Source organism: Dermacentor silvarum, chromosome 7 (assembly GCF_013339745.2).
Source record: "Dermacentor silvarum isolate Dsil-2018 chromosome 7, BIME_Dsil_1.4, whole genome shotgun sequence".
Taxonomy (NCBI): domain Eukaryota; kingdom Metazoa; phylum Arthropoda; class Arachnida; order Ixodida; family Ixodidae; genus Dermacentor; species Dermacentor silvarum.
Genome location: NC_051160.1, coordinates 60,999,044 through 61,016,280, shown reverse-complemented (window position 1 = coordinate 61,016,280; position 17,237 = coordinate 60,999,044). Strand labels below are relative to the sequence as shown.

Genomic DNA, 17,237 nt, shown 5'->3' with positions numbered 1-17,237 from the left:
AAGAGCTTCGGGCCTCTGAAATCATTTGTTATGCAGATAACTTCGTTCTAAAGGTAGCGCTCCGCACAACTCACAATGGAACTGGGACAGAATTATTCATTCGTTATACAGCTCATTTCGATGTAGAGGCGTTCATTCTAGAGGCGCTCGACCGTATGTTGTTTCTAGGTTCACCTGCAATTGTAACAGTAACTTAATTCAGACTCCAAAATTTACACTTGGGATCACTGTGCGCTTAGAAACCGACTACAGAGTCATCACACGTCACGCTTTCCATGTAATTATGCGTGGCAGGCATTCCAATAAGTTATTTCCTGTTCTGTATTCAATTTATACTGATGGCATACCAACAAATGAAGTTCTTGTCAGCCTTTGAGATACTGCATGCTTCTCACAGAGGAAATATTAGAAGACAGATCACCTTGGGATCTTAAGTTATAACAAGGTTTTTGCCAAGGTAGTGCCTTGGCAGAATAGGATGCCAGGCAAAGCTTAGTTGGCGACAGGTCAGGAACGCAGAAGCAATTAATGTACATTTCAGTCCACTGTTAAAGGGAACATCAGAGGTGCGATCGCGCAAAACGGCTCGCTTTCCGCACGTTCGGTTTGACTGCTACGTCACAAAGTGGGAAAGCTGCACTACCGCCCCGCTGTCTCTGACGGCCGCTGACGCAATCACAATTCTGACCGATCATGAGAAGGCAAGCGAAGGAACGGAAAAGCGAGCTGTTTGCGTGATCGCACCCCAGTTTAGTACTCAGTGTTACCCAAATAAAAAAAAAAAAGTCTTCGCTTATTTAGAGACGGGAGCTTATAAGATGTTGATGATAAGTGTGCGTCTTGCATGAGTAAATTCAGTCTGTGATTTTACATGTCAGTAGGCTGCCCTTTTGTTGAAGAAGTGATTCCGCACTTGCGTCACATCACTCGTGTTACCAAGCTGACTGACATTTTCGTTTCTCCCACTTTCTGCAGTGTTTCGTCCACGCTTCTGACAATCTCTCTCATCGAGCGCTTCTTTCTCGGAGCCGTGTTTTTCTTCCTGCTGTCAGTTGCCGAGAGAACCTTCAAACAGGTATAATGCGTACTCAGTAGCACATATTGCGATATACAGTCAAGCCTCGATATAACGAACCTCGATTTAACGAAATTCGCGATGTAACAAACTATTTTTATTTCCTCATCTTAGTTTCATTGAATTAACGAAACCTTGATATAACAAAATGCTCGATATAACGAAGTTTTTCGCTGCAAGTACAACTTCGTTATATCGAGGTTTGACTGTATTTCTTGTTTCTTAAAGTACGTTCAGCTGGTTGAAATTGAGCGCTTAGAACAGATTTACCTGATTCATTCAAAACACTGTCCTCCAGCTCAATTGTTAACAGAGTTTTATTCACATGCAGTGAGCAGTTTTCTTGAAAAAGCAGAAGTATGAACATGTTCTGAAATTGCATCCTGAGGAAAATGAAAATGAAGCACAAGGACAAGACGTGTTCGCTTTCTGGTTGACAACACAACAAAAAGGATTAAGTTTTTTTATGGCAGTCACACGCACCCAAGGGCTATAAATCTTTTGAAAGCTAAAGACATGTGCTCTGAAAGGAACGCAATACTGCCACACGTCCTTGTTTTTTTTGGTTTTTTTTGTGCGAGTTTGCCAGCGTTTCGTTTTCACCAGATCATTACTGTAATCAAGTTGTCGCTTGGATCGAGGCATCCCTATTGAATCTGGAAATTCACTAACATTGTCACCAGCTCTGCAGCAAAGTAGACATGTCTAATAGATTGGGTGTGTGTCGTGAATAACTTTTTGCATTCTTGAATGTACTCAAGAGCACCAGCTATTACTCTAGAATGTACGGCTAGACATGTATAATGGCAGACGGACTTAACCCATGAGTTTAGATTCGATGGCCAACAACCATGTTTGTTACTATCATAGTGATTTGAGTAGTCGCCCAAGTTTGCCTAATGAAGTACTGAATTCTTAACTCACACTTTTGGCAAGGTTCTGGGTTTTCTTTGCCACTACAACATGAGTGTAAAAAAAATGTATGCAGTCGAACCTCGTAATAAGATAAGCCAGAGACAACAAAATTCTCGCCACAGCGAAATTATTCTTGTTATCTCTGGCGAACACCAACACGATTCAATGCATTTCGTATCTGTTGACAATGAAAAGTAACTAGGCCGCCGCCATTTTTGTTTACAAAATCAGAAAAGCATCCTAGTGATTACTACACCATCTTGCTTGCAATTGCTTGTTCCAAATGGCATGGCCGCATTGCAATTGAGCTCTACTGACATGCGACAGCGCTTTTTGCATACCGCGCGCCGTGTATACTCTGTGGCTCAGTGTTGTTTGATCAGTCGTAGGCAGAGAAAACAAGGTGCAGCAAAAAGAAAGACTTGTTTATGGGGCTTGAGACGGTGGCCTTAGTGTGAGCCACTTCTGTTTGGGATTGAGACCTGGGGAAGTGAGTGGGAAGTGAGTGGGAAGTGAGTGGGGAAGTGAGTGGGAAGTGAGTGAGTGGGAAGTGAGTGAGAAGTGAGGGGAAATGAGTGGGGGAGAGGGAAATGAGTGGTGAGTAGTGAGTGGGAAGTGAGTGGAAAATACGGCCCCATCAAGCGAATCTCTGTCCGGCGCCGCCAAATCCCATCACAATGCCCGTTGGGTAGTACCAAAATCAAGAGCGCTGGTTTCATTACCACCCACCTGGCATCGTGTGCGGATTCGGCATTGCCGGTCGAAGATTTGTTCAATAAGGCCTTGTGCTTGGACTATCACTCTTGGGGGTACGACCACTTTCGCGAGATTTCGAGTAACTCGGCACCAGGTGTGTCATCATCTACTAGGCGACAGTGTTCCTGGCCCCGTGCCAAGATAGCATGCTTAGCACTGGAGGAACGCTGTTGGTCGTAGAAGCCAATGCATCTGGTGTAGAGTCATGCAAAGGTTATCATATCCACGCAAGTTATCGGCCGAGAATACCGCACCACGGCAGTACCGTCATTACTGGCCAACTTTGTGCTGTTGGCAATGCACTTCTGAATAGCCACGAGCAAGGCTCGTCAAAGTAGGCTAACAGAATTTTGACAGCAATGTTTCATTTCGCAGCACCTTCTCCTGTCTGTGCTGTTTCATTTCGCAGCAACAAAATCCTTGCAAAAGCAAATGTTTTCACTTACCCTGCTGATTTCGTCATCACAGGGTTCATCTGTCTTTTTGACTAAACAAAGTCTCACCTTAATCCTATTCCCTAAATTGTGGCATTGATTTATTTCTGGTAAAGTTATGTAATATAGTGTTTGAGTAACGCAGACACTTGGCACTTGCAGGTCTATCACTCTTCTGCTTGCTTTCAGTGTACTTATCTTCTTTCTTTTCTTTTCTTTTTTATTTGTTTGTTTGCAGAGGTTTCTCTATGCCAAGTATTTCTGCCACCTTACTTCAGCAAGAAGGGCACTGCGTTCAGATCTCCCACATTTCCGGCTGAACAAAGTGCGCAACATAAAAACCTGGTTGTCCGTGCGCTCCTACCTCAAGGTAAAGTAAGGTGACATCGCATCCACCATTGCGTTCAACACTTCTTTTTTTTTTTTTTTTGAATGTATTGCATCTGGTGAAGGGACAGAGAAAAGATACAGCATAGACCGCCTAAAGCATGAGTCGTCGGAGTCGAGAACTTCCGCACTCACTATAAGTGGTACTGCACTATAATCAAAACAACATTTTTCAAAGACTGTGCACATGTAAAACATGTAGATGAAGCAGCCGCTTGTGTTCGGGAGTCAAAGAATACTACTAGGGTGTGCCCTCACTTTTGTTGGCAAGGTAGTTTCGCTGCTTTCCAAGTGCCGTGCAGCCGCTGCGAAACATTTCTTTGACTCTGCATCTAACTGCAATATTTGGCGCCGCCTCCCGATGAGGTATATAGCAAAAGCTTGTACGTGCGCGTACTGGTAGCAGCGGTGAAAGTTCACGTGGGAACAGCGTTCCGAATTGATGAATTTCAGAACACAGCTTAAACTGACAGTATCACGAAGTCAAGGTCGCACGCGCAATATCTGCATTTCGCAATGGCCGAACCGAAATTCACTTGTGGCCTCGACCGATTTTTCCACGGTGCTCGAACTGTAAAAGAATTAATTGATTTTATGGTTCAAATTAGTTTTTCCGGCCTGCCCGATAATTCAGACATTTTTGCAACCCCGTCCGTGTCCAAAGAAAACTACTATATTTACTCTTCGCGCACAAACCGAAGAGCCAAAGAGTGACGATGCACACGCGTTCGCTGCGGAGCGCGCGCTGCTGGCAAGCAACTGTAGCAAAAGGCTTCTCTGTCGCCTAGGCAACCCCCGTACACCCGCTGAGCCAGCAGCACGTACACACTGCCACCGCAGGGGTTAAAATCTTTTTTTTCCTACATTCGGCGTTCACTTTTTCACTCTGCGGTTCCTTCTCCTGCGCATCGCCCTCGTCACTCTATCCTCGATTGGCGCACCTCGTTGAGAAGCGCGCTCGCTGCTTCACTTGTCTGCGTGATTTTCTAGCAACCGCATTACGACTGGTATTTCGTCCCCCGCGGCTGCACTGTAAGCCGTATGCGTATATGAGCACTGTGGGAAAATAAATGGGAGTCAGGAAAGACCACACTATAGGCGGTTACATTAGAATCGGTCTGAGCTGAAGTTGAACCCACGTATACCAGCGCATCCAAGTGCCAAGAAAATTTCATTGTTATAACCGATAATTTTATTATCGGGCTGCAAGAAAAGAAACGAGGAGGGGACAGACATCGAAACATTTTAATTAGACAGAAACAAGTGCAGCCAAACCCACTTATAACATTACCGGTTTGAACAATACTTGGATGTATCAATGAGCAGTCGTGGCACTGTGAACATTTGTCTGTGTGTTTTATAGTAAAATGAACTGCTTGCTACATTGTTCCCATGCGCATTTGTTCCCATGCTGCATTAAGGTTTAACAATTCAATCTGGCTGCTGGGTATCTGTGCTGAAAGGAAAAGGAGCGTGAAATCCTGCAAAACAAAAACAAAATGTGAGCTGCCGCTGCCTGCCTGCCGCGCAGGCACGCCTGTGTGTCGCGTTTGACACAAGCTGTAGAAATAATAATGAAATGGGGATATGAGAGGGAAAGGAAAGACAACTTGCCGCTTGATACTTAAAGTTGGTGAATAGTTAAATGTAGCTGTTCACGTGGCAGCATTTAAAATGGGTAAGATCTGCTCCCTCACGTGCCACTTCTCTCAATTTGCATAAATGCAGTAGGATAGTGTATAGCTTCATTTCTCATCCTCAACTGCCACTTCTTCACAGAGCCCAATTTCTGCCAACTCGTGTGCATTGTTTATTTTTTGTCTTTTGATCTTTTCAGAAACATGGCCCCCAGAGATCGGTAGACTGTGATTGTGTCCACAGCATTCATCATCGGTGTTTGCATCCTGTCCTTCCTCTGCGTGCAGGTATGATGAAAACCTTACAGCATTGCGACAGTTTTTGGCCTCCATAGGAACGCATATATCGAATTATCCCTTATGTAGAACAGTTGTGGGGCATCGCGAAGTTTCAGCGAGAATACGTGGCAAAATGAGCGGTTGTACCAAATTAATATAGTTTCTATGCCCGATAGGCTGAGCTACTTGCAGAAGCTTGTCTAGTCTATTCACGTGTCCTCCCCGTCTTTGTGCATATATTCTTGCTAGCTATGTCCGTGCAAAATGCCCTTGTAAGTCGGCTTTCCCACATTGACGCTCTGCTACTGCACTTGCCATGAAGGAAGAAAAAGTTTTCTGCTACCATGGCATGCGCTGTGTGCAGAATTACAGTGCCATGACCAATATGTGCCGTGCCAACAGCCCCTAAGAGAAAATCACTTATCCTTCGGCCAATAGGTTTATGCGCACTAGTTTAATGGATGCATGATTTTGTGACGTACCATTTGCCTAAGAGCCAATGAACGTCTATCTTAGTAAAGGAAGTTCTAAAAAAAAGAAAGAGAAAACAAAACTTGGCTGTATTTTAAACATCTGATTTCATAGAACTTTCATATTGAATTACGGATTACGTCAAATTCGTGGATGCTTTTTTTTTAGTTTGATATTAAATGGGTTTAATTCTATTTCAGAATGAAATTAGTAATTGAATGACACCTCGTTTAAAAACCTGTTTAAGCCTCTTAACCAGACTTGTAGTTGGTGCCCTTGTGTTTGTTTTTTGTTTTTGTAATATGAATCTATCTACTGACGAGACAAGATGTTATTGATTTCATTTTGCTGTACAATCAAGCGTGTTTACATTGAACTTGCACGCTCCCATTTATATCAAACTCCTGCGCACCATTTTGAGAGTACAGTACAAGCATGTTTGATTGTTGTGAAACAGAAACTTTCCAATACAATCCTGCTTTTTTCTTTCTTTTTATTCATGTTCCTGCAATACAATCAAACCCATTATATCGAGCACACAAAAGAGTGCGATGAGTTTGAAATAAGCGGGGGAGTACACAAGTTCAATATAAACGGGTTCGATCGCAAAATGAAATCTGCACCTCGACGACATCTCGTCTGGTCGGCAGGTAAGTTCACATTAGTACAAGAAAACAAAACCGTGTGCCAGCCAAGAAACGTGTGGTTGAAAGGTTCGAAATGTTACTCACGGCCAAGCGGGATGTTGTCCTTGATCTCACATGCTATGTCGTTTCGTACTTAAGCTCAGGACCTGTCACAAAAGAGTGTGTTCTGTTTGGGGACCCTTCTACTCCACAGTGGCTTAAGGAGAACGAGCAGTTTGCCGAGCGCCTCTACTGCTGGGAGATGGTCTGCTGGAGCATGGCCCTCGGCATCTTCCTCATGCGCTTCATGATCCTCGGCTCCAAGATCAACAAGAAGTACCGCAACCTCTCGGTGCTCATCACTGAACAGGTCAGCGGCACTTGTGCGCTTTCGCATGCAAAAGCGGTCAACATTGGTCGAACGGGGAATGCCCAGCGACACCGTTTGTCACTTCAGATATCCATCTTCCCATGACCCTCCTGTCTTGCATGGCTCACCTGTAAAAGACAGATTCTGGTAGAGGCAGAAGGCGAAGCAGATAGATCCACTTAGTTGTGAATTTTTTTATCTCACTGCTGCAAATTCTAAATGAGGCCTGTCAGGCATGCCATGATGGCTAGCATAAAAGGACACTTAAGTCAAACCCCCCGTATTCTCGAATGTTCCTCCACTGAACAACGCTCCACCTCTACTGGAGAAAGTGGATGGCAGCACCTCATCCGACAGAACTGGAAGCGTAATGTCTTCTTTAGTCGACGGGCGGTGACGAGCTCAACTCGGTGGAATGGAAGAGCTTTGAGTCGAGGACCGTTTATGGATACGTCGGTAAGCCTAGCTTAGTAAGCGTGGAGGAAGTTGTACATACCTAAGTGACCAAATCGAACCTCAGTGTAATGAACATGAGTACAACAAATTATCGGATTATGATGAAATAATGTGAAATGTTTCTTGCCGACATCAATGTGTAAGGTATGTATGCTTATATAACAGAATTTGGAGGCAGTCGACTTCGGTTAATTCGACCCTAACGGGGCCGACAAAGCTGATGGAATTATCTGACAGGTTGAATTAAACAAGATGCATAAAAAATGCCAAAACGCACTGCCAGTTCATTTGGCAGTATTTGCTGGAGTCTAACACACCCCCCGAATCAAACACGTGCCAGCTTTCTGTGTGACCAAAGTAGAAAACGACCATAGAAATTATATTATAGCTCCTAAATAAAGTAGAAATCTAATGCACACCCAATCCTTTAGCAAGAAAAATATACTAAGTGTTGCACAATGGCAGCCGGTTCCGTAAAGTCAGCTTTGCCGCATGGTTTTTAAAGTGAGCTTCGTTGCAGAACATTTGTGTTATGCAGCAAAGCATACAAAGTCCATGCAGGTGGTTTTGGTGTTGTATTCAATTGCACCCCTCAGGCAATTTTCATCCCAATTTTATTTACTTTTTTAAATAATGAAGATGTGCATTAGAATTGGGTAAATACCTTAATTGGACATTGTAAGCCACGGTTATTGCTTAAAGATCTTCCTAGGGCTGGCCGAAAAAAAAGCGTTTTCGACAGGAGATGACGTGTGTTGAATGCATTTGCCGTTCCCTAAGCTCCGCCGAGACAGACACTGCCACTAAAGTGGTCGCTATTGGGGTCACCATACGGGTCATGTGCACGCACGCTGACTGGTCAGTTAAAATTATGTGGTGAAGGCGAACTTTATGATCGAAACAACAAAATTTTTGCCCCATAGAAATGCATGGGTGCTGGCCGGGACCTTCGGTTGGGATCAAGTTAACCAAAAGATTGAATTGACCAGAGTTGAATTAATGGAAGTCTTCTGCATGGTAAAGGTACTCTCTTGGTGGATGCGACTTCATAGCGGGGTTCATCACACAATCGCTGACTGATAATTCGCACTCGACGAGGTCCGCCTAAATGCCTGAATAATTGAGATTTCGAAATATCAGGTTTGCCTAAAAACGAGTGACTTTTTATTCGACGAATGGCCAAAAAATGCTTGTTAACGCATTACTACATGCACCTACGCTTGCCTGCGGCCTACTGAGTCTATATTTCAACCATTGTCATGCTGTTGCTACAAGTAAATGAAAGTACAGTCAATGCATGCACTGAATATATGTCCCCTTGGAACGTAAGCAGAGGTCGGCTGGGCTCCAATAGCCAAATGAATGCAGGCTTGTTCGTAACAATCATTGTCCTGCACTTCCCTCGCTTAATCACTGCCCTTGTCGGCTCAGAAACCAAAGCTGGAGTTGGCACTACTTGAAGCTACTTGATGATTGGAAGCGATAAAGTCAATATTGCCTGGAACCGTGTCACTGTTTAACACGTAAGGGAACAAACGGTGGATGTGTGGAACTCTCACGGCTCACATGACAAACCGTAAATGTAGCCTTTACAACTTAGTTGCTTGGCCTGGCTTGTCCCGTGGTTTGGGTGCAGTTGGCAACTACTGGATTTATTAGGCTTCACTAGTTTGTTTCCGGCAACTTATCAAAACAAAAATTGCTCATCCTGCTTGATTCGGTAGCTGAATTAGCACATTTTTGTGCAGTCGGATTCAGAATTATGGAACGGCATGCTGTAATGTGTCCGTAATTTCAGTTGACTTCATTATTAAGTCTAAGCATCCAGTGGCAGTGCCACGAAGCTGTCTGAACTTTCGGTCGGTGACTATATTTTTAAAGCTAGATACACACTGTTAATTATTGTCTTTAATAATACTATCTTTTGAAAAATCTATCTACATTTGTTTTGCATCGAGAGGCAACTTAGCTGATAAAGAAAACTGCAATTGAAAATGGCATCTGTAAGACAGGAGAGTGCTTCAGGAAGTGGGTGTTGACACGTCCTCGTGGCATTGATGCAGTGCAAGAATCCTGCATTGTGACAGTCACCATCAGTCACTGTCACCGTCAGTCACTGTCACTGTCATTCACTGTCACCGACACAGTTTTCCTTCTTATTTTTTTTTCTTTTCTTATGCTGACTCTTTCAAAACTAATGCACTTTTCTTCATGTTTGTTTGTTACACATTTCTGTGAATCAGTATTCTGGGTGCCACACTGCTTAACTTGGTTGCTCATTCTTTTTTTTTTAACCTTTTCCAGATCAACCTCTACCTGCACATGGAGCAAAAGCCACATAAGAAAGAAGAGTTGATGCTTGCCAACAATGTGTTGAAACTGGCTGCTGATCTACTCAAGGTGGGGTATTTTCTGTGCTCGCCGTCGAGTGGCCATCTATGTCCTCTATTTCTTGGTCTGGAGATGGCTGTGTGCACTGCTTAGTTTTGTTTTTCTTAATGTGCAAAAGGAATGTATGGTTACGGCATCTCTTGTAGTTGAAAAGAAAGTGGAGTTTTAAAAATGCTGCTGCCTGGAGATGAAAAGTTGTTATGAGGAAGCTTTAGCTCGGGGCTCCTACGTAAATACACAGGAAAGCATAATTTGTTTTTCTCGGCAGCCACTGCTCCGATTTGAATGAAGTTTGTTGCATTAAAAAAAAAAGAAATACAATTACTGTAGGAAGCGGAATTTTGATTTAGGCAGTCAATATTTAAAGAAATTTTCTTGAAAATTGTAGAATTGAAGAAGCAACGCTATCACGTTTACAACTTTGTAACCCGGCAATGAGAAACAATATCGCAATTCTTTAAATTGCATCTAATAATATGTATAAAGGGAACAAAATTGATTTATTATGCATCGCTTTTAAAAAATACCTTTATTATGTGATTAGGACTTTTGCAAAACCCTTGTAGATGTTCTACCAAACTCACGTAAGCTGTAAATTGATACTATATCAATGTTGTCTGCTTTAGTTTATCTAACATATGCAGTTCACAGAACTGATATCTGTTTTTATTGCGGAGTTAACAATATGGTTCACTTTGTGCTTCTATTTTTTTTTTAACTTACTGATTTTCGGTAAATTCTGTAAACAATTCCAGGGCCAAAATATAAATTCTGATTTTAACAGTCTCTGGAATTTAACTCTTTCTCTCAAATGTAACAAACTTCACTCGGATTGGTCTTGGGGTTGTTTCATAAAAGCATTTATGCGTTTTACGTGCATTTGAATAGGCGGCACCCTAGTTGACCCGAGCTAACGCTTCCTTTAAAGGCTGCTTTTAGAAAGAAGTTTTTGCTCGGCTAGTTTGTGAAAAATTTTAAATGGACATCTAGGGATGGGCGAACATTCGGTATCATCGAATGTTCGATCGAATAATTTTATATTCGTTATTCACTTTGATTTGAATCCAAGGATTCAATATTTTCGAATTATTCGGTGCTTCCGAATAGGCAGCCAGAAGGCACGGACAGCTGGTACACATCTCGGAGGCTATGCTTCACGTCATGGCTGCCATACATCAACCATAAATCTCGAAGGCTATACATTTTTGCAATAATAAGCTGGAAATGTGCGACACAAAAGAGCAGAAACGGCACTAGCATACAACCGAAATGAAGCGGCGGAGTCCGCATCACCATATTCATCAGTGGAAATCGTATGTCCATGTTGTACGTGAATGACAGCAACGACGGAATGCTTCGTGCCTATTTGTGCCTTTATTGCGTTTACCACTGCACATAACAACACGTTGGCCGCGGGATTTCATAGTCGCCATTCATGATCACATCGATAGCTGCGGCGGTTTCTTCCGCAGCGGTTGCGGCAAAAGTAGTTTTGTTTTGACTCAATACACACGTCGGCAGCATGCCTAAAAAGCTGAATAGTGGCCATCCTTGATCGCATAGATAGTAACCGTGATTTTGTCTGCAGTTGTTGCAGCGAACGGTATTTCGTTCTGACTTGGTGTGTGCGTCGGCTGCGTGCCTTAAGCACCGCAAAGTCGCCGTTCATAATCGCGTCGATAGCGGCCGTGGTTGCGACAAACAGGTGTTTCGGTTTGACTCGGTGCAAAGCTGTCGAGGATGAAGAGCACCGGCTACATCGCGATGGACGAGCAAAATAGTCGGGATGTGCGCGCGGTATTGTAAAGCGTGTCGCAAATGATGGCGCGCACCGCGGTCGTGCAGCGAAGGAAGTCGCGAGGCCTCGATCGCCGCTGCAAAGCCAATCAGTCACGAGATCACGAGAATTGCAGCTTCCACACTGCTTTTGCGCAAAATAGCAAAAGAACGTGCTCATCCATTACACTAATAAAATCGTGCTGACGTAGTAAGCATTTGCTCATTGTTTTCTGGATACCCGATAACTTGGCATTAGGTGAATTCGGACATTTTTTTTGGTCCCGTGAAATCGGAATTAACTAGGTTTTACTGTAATATGTGATATATATATATTCGAACTATTCGATTCGAAATTATTCGACCAAATCACTATTCGCTTTGAATTCTCTTCGAACCTCAAGTTCACTATTCGCCCATCCCTATGGACATCAAGTACAAATGGACGCGCATCCAGAAGAGGGACGGTCACCTTATCTGTTCGTCCTTTCTGTATGTGCGTGTTCGCCCCTAATGGCCTTCTAAGCCTTTTATTATGTGGTGACATTGGCATGAGTTGAAGTTTATTTCACTAATACAATCTTTGCAGTGTTTTGAAACTCACGCAGGTTGGGAATTAAATGCAGCTTGATCGGGGCACCACGTACCAGCAAATAAGGCAGCAGAGTGTCTTCTCTCAACATTTGCACATCAAGGGCACAACTTTGCCGAGCAGAGCAAAGTTAGCACTGCCCAAAATTCAAAGCATAGTGAAAACGAGAATAAAAAGACAAGGTGGCTTAAAGCAGGGATGAGAGTACTGCGCCAGTTGCGCCATTGTGATACTCGATACCCATCATATTTCGCTCAAAGCGGGAGAAATGGCCCAAATTGTGCCACGCTGAGCCAGAACAGCTTTTGCTTTGGTAGGTGTCAGCGAAATATCGCCGGTGCGGTGCAGGGCATTGTGTCGTTGGTCTAGTAGCGTGTGTAAAAGTAACTTTCGTATTGTTCTCGCCAGCAGGCGCAAATAGCCGCACCCAATTTAAGCCTCATGAATGAAACTGAAGGTAGCGACATTCTTTTATCTTATCGCCCAAGCTGGCAAGTAATGGCAGGCGAGGAGGTCTAGGGTTTATCCGAGCTTCACTGTTGGTGAAGTGGAGTCGCATGGCTATGCTTGCACAGTTCCCACAGAATCGTGGGTTAGTGTTAGTGCACTGCTGGCCGCCGTGCCTTTTGTTTTCTTGTTGTTGTCGTTGTGTTTTTTGTTTTTACTTGCGTTTGTTTTATGACGGTTGCTCTTGATCATGGTGCGCAGCCCCACAGTCCCAGCAATCGCGGTGAAAGCGGCTCCTGATATTGCATTGATCTCATTGCTGTGCAGCGCAATCGCCACGATCAAAATGTGCAAACTGAGAGGGCAAGTGGTGAGGGAAGGCCCGTGCAGCAAAGGGACTCTGAAAAGGAAAGGCCAGAAGAAGAGGAATGTCACACCTTTAGCTTATTGAGGGGGCTCCCACCTAATCACTCAGTGTAAACTCTAGATGTCTTGGTGCTTCTAGTGAGTCTAGTGAGTGGCAAAGTGTGTAGAATCTTGTATTGATCTAGTTGACGCTGTCATTACCCAGAAATGTCTTTGAATAAACTGCTATGGTGTTCACTAACCCTAGCTTCTTCACAACCTCGGTCGGAAAATACCCCCAATCACATCACCAGCACATAATACAAAAATAATGTGAAGAATGCCTTTAGGCTGCAGAGGCTGCAAGCCTTTGTTAAAGGCTTGCATCCGAGTAAGGGAAACGGGAAATAAATTAAGAAGGCTAAAGAAATTCTTGGCTTCAATTACCCCATATAACCACAAATAAAAAGTAAGGATGGCTCAGGCTTCCTAGAAAACCTGCTGTATTTTTGTCAGTGCACGGAGGCACGGATCCTTCAAAACCAAGCAATTTATGTCTGACTTTTTTTCTTCTCGCAGGAGCTGGAGAGTCCGTTCAAGATTTCAGGTCTCTGCGCCAACCCTTACCTGTACAACATCACCAAAGTGGTCTGCCTCTCCGCGTTCTCGGCTGCACTCACCGAGCTGTTCGGCTTCAAGCTGAAGCTGCATAAAATCAAAATCAAGTGAACGCGAAGAAACCAGGTTGTTAGCTAGATGGTGTCAAGCCCCCACTCTGGACGAAAAATAGACATAAGGAAGATGGAAGGTAGTGGCGATTCGCGAGGAGGTGTGTGTAGGATTGGCAGCAGCTTAGATGCTAGGCTGTCAACGCCTCAGTTGTAAAGCACCCAGTCTCTCCTCGACAGCGATACCATGTCGAAACGTACAAAAGACCAAGTCTCATTTGCCCCACTGGGCCCCCCCCCCCCCCTCCATGTCATTTTAACGTTCGTGCACATCGTAACGGTCTTTTTTTTAGTAGAGCACATGGTCCTGTCTCCAGGCACAAATCATGGCTACAACTCATCCAAACCAAAGTTAGGCTTCCTGGCATATCCATGTAGGCTCTCTAAATCCTTTGGTTGTAGCTGGTCTCCTAGAGAGAGAGAGAGAGAGAGAGAGCAAGAAAGAGAGAAAAGAAAGAAAGGCTTCCTTGCAGTAACGTGAAGACTACTGCGTCTCATGTGAAATCTCACTTGCCCGTAGCTAGTCTTATTTATGCCCTTGTCACACGGGAATATTTAATGTCGTATGTATAGAATGACATTCACATTTAATGTGTTTAGTTCACTGCTATGCAGGTATATTTAGTGTCACTAGATTAAAAACATTTCCAATGGTATGTCGAGAGACTCCTTTGATTTCTGCCAGTGTGTATTGAACATTTGATTCACATTATTACGAATCAAACTAATGCATACTCTCCATGGAATGTCATCGTGAAAGAAATACAAAAATAACTGAAATCAGCACAATGTATGGTCACAGTCGACCAGTTTTAAGGGTTTGTTGTGATGTTATTTTCTTTACTAGAATGCTAGTGCAGGGTTTGTGTTCAGAGTCTCCGCACACATGTTGTGGTCTGCCATATTGGCTATCCCTGCTAGGCCCAGGTCTTGTCTTGACTTAGTATTGCCAAGTATTGCTTGCTTACGTACAAAAAAAAGATTAAAGTGCCTCAGATGATTTATACGAATATCTAAAACAACTTTTATTAATGTATTGCACAAACATTGCTAGCTTTTCTTTGCAACTTCTATGACTTGCCTCATCGCTGTCACTGTTCTACACAAATGCTTGTCGTGTAGCACAGCATGAAACGTAATGCTATTTGATGCATCAAATGTAGTTTGTAACAAACTTCATTAAATTCTCCCGTGAAACAGAGGTGTTATGCTCATTGGTTGTTTCGCAGAGTGGTTAGTTAGGAGTGATGAAAGGGTGTCATGTTCCATCGATCGGGGCAACTCCTGCTAGGTTTGGCAAGATATTTCATGTTTGTTCGAGCCTTGTCTTTTCCAACACCTTATGAACCGTGCAATGCTAACTAACCTTAGCCCGATCCCGTGGGCCACTCTTTCTCCTCGACCCAAATTGATAAAGATGTTGCTGTGTTGCTCATAATTCCTCGTTGTCGTAAGAGAGAAGTTGTGGTATTTTTTAAACTTATACACACACACACCTCATTTTTTGCAGCATTATTTTTCTCCTTTTCTTCATTGATTTTAAGGTATCCGTCATGCTTGTGTGTGTTCTGGGGTAGGGGGGGATTGCAATTTCCCATTGACTTAAGATTGTTCAATGTTAACAAGGACACCAGATGTGGCAGTATAAACCGGGGAAGGCTGGTGGTTGTGTTCCTGTGCCTGTGTTCTGGTTCTCGTTGAATAAAATGCTGTTTTGGCACAAACTCATTTGTAATGGCAGCTCACTCTGTTCATTAAAGCGGCTCTCACACCAGTGATTGGTGGTACATGCAGATAATTAATTATAGTTCTGTTTTAGACTGAAAAAAAAAAGTTGCAGGCATTGATAGCGATAGCAAGGTAATAGAGAACTAGATGAAGCAAGGTTCTTAGTTTGAATCGGTCGTATAAATAGCAGTAAACATTCGCTTACTAATTAACTTAACAAGCCTGGTGTCACGCACATACTGGCAAACATGAACAGATCTCACTCGAACCCTCACTGCACTGGTGCAACGCTGCCATGACGAAAAGTGGCAGTAGCGGCAAGCGGCCGTGCTCAGCTGCCCCGTGTGCAGCTGCGGCCGGAGTAGAAGAGACGCGCTCTGATCTGTCCCACTTCTCTTCTCGCCCCCCTCTTGTGTACGCGACAAGACACCGCCTCCTCCCTTGTGCGCGCGAAAAGAGTCAGCGCATCAAGCCATCACCCTTGCACCCTTTCCCTCAAACCTACAGCATACGGTGGCAGCAGAAATCTGCCGGGAGTGTCCATATAATTTATATCGCAATAAAATGTGACGCTCGGTCTCAGTGCCTCTTTGAGTTCACTCAACTCTGCAGTGTGCCAGGGTTTTAAATTGCACAGATATCACGAATGTTTTACATAATCATTAGTGTTATATAATTTGAAGAAAGGGTAATTTTAGGTATTATGAGAGAATATGGAGCGAGGAAATTAGGGAGGTAAGCCGGAAAAGGCGTTAGCTCCTACGAGAGAAGGACGGCAATTTGGTCCATTCCCGAAGGCAGTGCCGAACACGGCGTGTCAAAGCGCTGGCTGTCAAGAGGGAATAATGCGTGAAACTGCCACGTGATGCACGCGGCAGACCTCTGGAAGAGCTAGTGTGCTTTGGCACGCGAGAAGTTTGCGTGCGATCGGGGCTTAATCAAAGCATTGGGCTGCGCTGTGCTCGAATACAGGTTCGATTCCACCATCGATCACCACTTTTAGAGCGCAGCTTTTGGGCGCGCGTTCCTACGGAGAGCGTCGGCCGTCGGCGTCCCTCGTGACCAAGCGAATGAGCTAGCACAGCGTAAAACTGAAAGAGCGAACGCGGAGAGTAGCGGCGGGTGAAAGATAGAGATAGCGAAGAGAGCACGAGGAGGAAAGCGGAGGACGAGGAGGGTATGGCGAAAGCCTGAGAAGGAAAGCCTAGCGTTGCGCAAGACGGGCACTGCGGCGACGATAACTACGGGATGGCGCCAGAGTAGCACGCGTCGTCTGTTCACCGATGATGCCAACGATACCATATATGGAAACAAAGCGCTGCATGAGTGGAAGTCCTGAGGCGGCTGCTGTGATTCGCGCCCACGCGCTGGCTCTCGCGATCTCACGATTAGCGAGGGAGTTGTGCCACACTTCGCTCCGTTTGCAACGTCCCGCACGAGACAAATTGTCCGTGCCAGCCGATATATCGCGAAATGAAGACACTTGTAGAACTGCGCTCAAATTTCGCATTAGGGAGTGTCGTAATCGTCGGTGATTTCTTTTTTTTTTAAGTATTGAAGAGGCCCGGAACGAGACGGGAATCAATGCCTATTGCAATGCGCCTGCATTTGAGGCAAATAATGCTTTGCATTCAAATGCTGTCCATTTTGTGGTTTCAATTCGTTAACCAACGGCCCTTGTTGAACCTTGGAGTACACGGCGTCGCTTCTTTGACTCGGAAAGCGGATCCAGCCTCGTTAGTCGAGAGGTTTTGCTTGTCCGGTAATCGGGTAAACGCGGGCGGTCCGGGCGTTGGGGCGTGTTGGCGGAACCGTAAACGTGAG

At 44.3% G+C, this 17,237-nt stretch overlaps 1 protein-coding gene across 1 annotated transcript in view; it reads left to right on the top strand.

The window, feature by feature from the left end:
* The window catches only part of LOC119458100 (protein PHTF2-like), a 52,558-nt gene extending 37,149 nt beyond the window's left edge, over positions 1-15,409 (top strand). The window contains 7 exon segments of the mRNA XM_049670751.1: positions 976-1,075; positions 3,419-3,550; positions 5,405-5,431; positions 5,433-5,492; positions 6,795-6,950; positions 9,711-9,806; positions 13,537-15,409. Coding sequence (XP_049526708.1) covers positions 976-1,075; positions 3,419-3,550; positions 5,405-5,431; positions 5,433-5,492; positions 6,795-6,950; positions 9,711-9,806; positions 13,537-13,686 — 721 coding nt within the window. The 3' untranslated portion in view covers positions 13,687-15,409.
* The last annotated feature ends 1,828 nt before the right edge of the window (positions 15,410-17,237 follow it).